This window comes from Salvia hispanica, chromosome 4 (genome assembly GCF_029641045.1).
Source record: "Salvia hispanica isolate PSC_SH4W2 chromosome 4, Shi_PSC_v1, whole genome shotgun sequence".
In the NCBI taxonomy this organism is placed as follows: domain Eukaryota; kingdom Viridiplantae; phylum Streptophyta; class Magnoliopsida; order Lamiales; family Lamiaceae; genus Salvia; species Salvia hispanica.
Window position 1 is genome coordinate 46466171 of NC_142695.1, and position 6173 is coordinate 46472343.

The window sequence follows — 6173 nt, forward strand, 5'->3', positions numbered from 1 at the left end:
AACTCATAGAACAATTGTTGACCTACATAACCGACTGACAAATCTAAACAGGACAAGGTGCACGTCTATACACACACACACACCTACAGGCTACAGTATATATCAAAACATCGCACATTGCTAATCAAATCCACTAAGAAAATAATTAATCGAGCAATGTCTTCCAATAAAAATTGTTATTATATAGTTCTTTTGTTGTGTATTTCTGCAACAACGTGTTATCAAGTAATATCATTATCGTCTTATGACGACGAAAGCATGTATATGAAATATGAGAAATGGATGGCTCAACACGAATTCTACTACAAGAATGAGGAAGTGAAAGAGAAAAGGTTTAAGATATTTAAGGATAATGTGCAACATATTGAAAGGTTTAATCTGGAAGGGAATCACACATACAAACTGTTGCCGCCATTGTTGGGCATTCTCAGCTGTTGCCGCCATTGAAGGCATAATAGCCATCCGATCAGGCAAGCTGATTCCATTATTTGAGCAACACATTATGGACTGCAACTACAACTTCAAAGGTTGTGGAGGTGGAAGAATGGAACATGCTTTCAGCTTCGTGGTTCAAAATGGGGGTCTTGCATCTGATACCGACTATCCTTACACTGCGACTCAAGGAGCATGCACCAATTGTAAACCATCATCTCTTTCTACAACGATCAATGGCTTTAGTTTTGTTCCTAGTGGTGATGAGGCATCACTGTTAGCCACCGCTAACCAACCTATCTCAGTTGCTATTGACCCAAAACTCTTTCAATTTTATCACAGTGGGGTTTTGACTGGAGAGTGTGGAAATCATCTCACTCATGCAGTTACATTAGTTGGCTATGGTGAAAGTGAAGATGGAATCAAGTTTTGGTTGCTCAAAAATTCGTGGGGGACAGGATGGGGAGATGGTGGATATGTCAAAGTGAAGAGCAATGTAGATGCTAAAGAGGGCATGTGTGGTATTGCATTGTATGCTACTTATCCAATTGCCGATGGGGTTTGCCCAGCAGAAATTTCAATTTAAAATAAATACAATAGAATATATTTAGGTGATTATGTGGATCTATTTTCACACTTAGAACACATAAGAACATATTGATTAATTTACATAATTAAATCTTACATTATGATTCTCCTAAGAAATAAAGTGCCTGGCGACCTCTCCACGTGTTGTGCCTGAAAACTCTTAACAAAAAATTTTCTATCCTATTTCCCATACTCTAAATCTGACCTACTTGTGGGAGAAGTTTGTAGAAAATTAAGGACTAATCTTGAAGGAGAAGAACAAAATACACAAGGAGTAGGTAAAATTTGAACCTTACTATGCAGAGTGAGGGTCGAAAACTATCCCTTGTGGATGATGCTACGATTTTGTGTTCGCCTTCCTCTCCTAGCTGAGACCATTATATAGGTGCAAAGGAAGAGTCTAGAATGCATCCTATAACCCTAGCTGAGAGTACAGTAAATAATAGGATTCCTATTATAGGAAGATGATGAATAGTTTGTAACAAGGAAATCTTTATAGCCTCATTGAATCCTAAAAGTCTTTGTAATTGTGTTGCTTCAACTGGAATGAAGGAATTTTATCCGATGACTTGCCCTTTATTTGTATCTTCTTGCAATTCTTTTTCTTATTTTCATGCAGATGAGATTGTTGAATAGTTGAGCTTCATTTAGATAGAATAAGTTTACCAAAATTTCTAGTTTCTTATGTTGTTGGTACCCAATTGTGGCTATATAATACTTTTGCACTTGATATTATTCGGTGAAATAATCCAAACTGAGATAGTAAATTTTAAATGTATTATTAATTCATATAAAAATCTTCAAAATGTCTACAGTCACTATTTTAGGCATAGAATTCATAACTCAAAATTTAGTTTTGATTGTGAATAAGGATTGTTAAGTTATCACTTACAACTCGAAATACTCTTTATTGTGAACAAGAGATTTTCATCTATCATTTACATTCGAAATACTTTTGGTTGCGAATTAAATATTTTATTGTATCATTCACGCCAAAGATTGGAGAAATTCCAATTAATAAGGAGGAGAAATAATATTGGATCATATATCTCATCGATTATGAAAAATAAATTGCACAGATGACAGATTGACTGTGATTATAACTGTAATAACGGTTTGGTCGGTGGTGGCGAGGAGTACTTAAAAATAAGTAAAATAAGTTTAAAAGTCTCAATGTATATATAACATATCAACATGTAAATTAGAATACAATTTTATATTCGATCTTTTAGATTGCTGGGAGCACGTGTCCTCAAACTTATGGAATATGCAATTGGACTGCAGGAGATACTCAACGGTGGACAATGCTAAACTAAATAATAATAATAAAATGATAATCCTATAATAAATTAATTAATGACATAAGTTTCGTGCTCACACGTTAATTAAGATGAAACTCCATAATCTAAAACATGGCAGCCACAACTAATCTCTAGTCTTCCCTATATATATATACATACAAACATATCATTTTCTTCTCAAATCCACGCCATGGCAAAACACACCACTTCCCTTTTCATACTTACATGGCTACTTGCCTATTGCATTTCGAAAAATATCGCACATTCATCTCACAAAACTCAAAATAAAACATCCCCACATTATAACATCCATACATATCCTCGCCAAAGCGACAAGGTGATGAACACAATCGACTCGTGCTGGCGGGCTGACCCGAATTGGGCCCTAACCCGGAAGGCGCTAGCCGATTGTGCAATAGGATTCGGAAGTGGGGCCGTGGGAGGGAAGAACGGGGCTATATACATCGTGACTGACGCATCAGATGACGCAATTAACCCTAAGCCGGGCACTCTTCGTTATGGTGCGATCCAAGCCCAGCCGCTATGGATCATATTTGAAAGCGACATGAGTATTAAACTCGATAACGAGTTGATTGTGAATAGTTATAAGACGATCGATGGTAGAGGGGCGCGAGTAGAGATATCAAATGGGCCGTGCATTACTATTGAGCATGTGAGCCACGTCATAGTCCATGGGCTTAGCATCCACGACTGCAAGCCCGGGAAGCCCGGCCTGGTGCGGAGTAGCACGGACCATGTCGGGCACAGGCTCGGTAGCGATGGAGATGGAATTACCATTCTTGATTCGTCCAATGTGTGGATTGATCATTGCTACCTTGCTCGTTGCACGGATGGTCTTCTTGACGTGACACATGCATCAAATTTTGTTACTCTTTCCAACAATTACTTCACTCAACATGATAAGGTATATTGTTATTCAGTCATTTTTATTAAAACACGGAGTAATTATAATTTACGTACATTCAATTTTATATAGGTGATGCTGTTGGGACATAAAGATGGATTTACAGATGACAAAATCATGAAAGTGACGGTGGTTTTTAATCACTTTGGGCCAGGATTGGTGCAACGAATGCCAAGGTAAACTATTGTACACATAGATAACGAATGAGCAAACGGGGTATTAATTTATAGGCCTTGAACCCGAGATATTTGGCATCAATTATTACTTTATTATTAGGCCAACTCAAAGAAAAACATTTTATTAGTTTGATTAGAGGTGGTTATGTATTACAGAGTTCGATACGGATACGCCCACGTCGCCAACAATAGGTACGATCAGTGGATTATGTACGCAATTGGTGGGAGTGCTGATCCCACTATACTTAGCGAAGGCAATTATTTTGTGGCTTCCGATCAAGTTAAAGAGGTGCGTCACAACAATTTGATACTACTACTAATTAAAAGTAAAATGTTGTTCATGATAGTTGAGTAGTATTTCTTTAAGGGGTAGTAAGGTAATTGAGTCATTTTTTTCTTATATTTTACTCATTTTTATTTATTATTTCCTACTTTATTCTCACTACACTTAACCTCTAAACACTCATTTCTTAATCTTTATGTCGAAAAGAAACGTTCTAACCAAGATAGGATGGAAAAAGAGCCTTTTATTTGCATAATATTTGAAAAATAATTTTATGTAATTTATAGTGACGTGAACATTTTTAAAAATCTCTCATCGACATTAATGGTGTGTTTATTCTATAATTTCATCTAATTTCGCAATCACAAAAATTTTGGTGAATATTCATGTTGACATGGTCCATTTGATTCGGCAAAATAAAAAATTATCCTACGGCAGGTAACAAAACGCGAGACGAAGGATCATTGGAAGAGCTGGAAGTGGAGGTCGACGAAGGACGTGTTCGTAAATGGGGCATATTTTATCCCATCAGGATATGGAAGTGTTGCTCCAAATTATTTGGCATCGCAACACTTTGAAGCCGCAGTCGGATCAATGGTTCCAGCTTTAACATCCGATGCTGGTCCCCTCTTTTGTGAACCTCACCAACAATGTTGATCTAACACTATCATTTCATTATACGTTGTTTTTTTCTTTTTATTTTATTTCTTCCCCTTTTTTCTATGGGTGAGTTTGCACTTTTGATGTGTTCACGATTTTATGTCATCTCCTTTTTTGTACAACATGCGATTCGGTATCCCACTTGATTTTAATGTATACTGATATCTCTTTTCAACTATATGAGATCAATCAAAGTAGATCTGTCGTTTCTTACGTGTTTGCATGTTTTAATCGGTTGAAGTTGCGAGAAATTGCATGGTTTTGATTCTATTTTGTTCTCGTTGTTTATGCCGGTTGGCCACTGTTGCGATTTTTAGGGTGCAATTTAAGTACACAAAACAAGTAATAAATCCCTAAAAATATTACATCTGCAAGTATACAGACGTGCAATGCAGCATAAAAGGTGTCGAACCCACAGGGAGAAGATTAATTGCTAAAACTAGTAAACCTAACTAAAAAGCAATAAAATAGTTTAATTTTGGGTTTTTTTGATCTAGTGGCGAGTGAAGGACGAAACGAGAAATTACATTCCAATATTTATCGGGATCGTGTTGATTTTACGCTCTCACGCAGCTGATCACTGATCGTGGAATTTTACACCTAGGATAAGATGATCACGTCTCGTAGGCTCTACTCACCAACCCCTCACTCCTACAGTCGCATAGTAAGCTCGGGATTGGCTTCTACGAACGTTCAACACACAAGATCCACCCCGGACTATCCCCTGATTAGTTTTAGCCTAGGGTTCCTTATCTATGTTAGCTCCCTACTCCAAGTTAAAGAGACATTGAAGTTAAGGCCATTACCAGATTAAGTTTCCTAGAAAAACCCGACACGGATTGAAAATAAGCACATAGACAAGAACCAAAACATGGAAATCAATCAAAACAAAGTCATGGATTCATATTTACAAGCTCCCCTAACTAACTAGGAGTAATCCCTAAATCAAGCCACTCATAGTGGGCAACAATACAAGAAAACAAGTAAATGCTACCATATGGGCAAGATTAGGGAAGAATTAGCCCAAGATTTTTCTTCTTCCTCCCAAAAATGGACTCCAAGCCTCTTTCTCTATCTAAAAATCGCCTCCAGCCGCCAAAAGATGCATTGGAAGTCGTACCCTAGCTATTTAAATAGCTTGGGCTCGAAAAACAAGCCTAGTACCAATTGCCCCATCCGGCGGTATACACCTTGAAAAACGCCCGATCTGCCTTTTTGTCATACTCTCGATCAGGTCGCGCGTTTTGACGCCCGGTCGCGCGTTTTGCCCAGGTCGCGCGTTTTGCACTACATTGTGCAGTCTTCGTAAAACAGCCGTATCTTTTTCATCCGGACTCCGATTGAGGCGTGCGAGGTATCCATGCGAAGCTCTTTCGAAGGTGAATGAGATGGTGGACTTGTAGAAGCATTTTAAGTTAATCTGGCAGGGCTGATTACTGATCAGATTCGGACCATTGACTCCTCTCTCTTATGGATTGGTCTTTTGTCCTACAATATATCAAAATGTGTCCATTTTTCACCTAAAAATGTGTGTTAAAACAATACAATAAAGGAGTGCAATTTGATTCACATCAGCCACTTTATGTAGATCTCAGTTTATCTCATTTCCATCTTGATTCCGAGTTTAATATTGCGCTTTCGTTTCAAGCTTTAGGATTCACCCATCGAAGTTGTTGATTTCTGTTAGTTTAGCTTGGTGAAGAAGGTAATGTCCAAATCAAAGAGTGACAAAAAATATGCTTTATGCTTTTGTACCTCCCGTTTGCTTTTACCTTTTGCCTAGTCTATTTTTAGTAAGTTTCATTCAG

The 6173-nt window shown here is 37.6% G+C and overlaps 1 protein-coding gene and 1 pseudogene across 1 annotated transcript; both read left to right on the forward strand.

Annotated features, from left to right (window-relative positions):
- The first annotated feature begins 352 nt into the window (after positions 1 to 352).
- Positions 353 to 1018, forward strand: LOC125195235 (cysteine endopeptidase RepA pseudogene; annotated as a pseudogene).
- Positions 1019 to 2511: 1493 nt separating this feature from the next.
- LOC125195236 (putative pectate lyase 2) lies at positions 2512 to 4491 on the forward strand. Its single transcript, XM_048093416.2, has 4 exons — positions 2512 to 3246; positions 3319 to 3422; positions 3579 to 3711; positions 4144 to 4491. Exons 1-4 carry the CDS (start codon positions 2512 to 2514, stop codon positions 4360 to 4362), a joined length of 1191 nt encoding a protein of 396 aa, XP_047949373.1. The 3' UTR covers positions 4363 to 4491.
- Positions 4492 to 6173: the final 1682 nt, after the last annotated feature.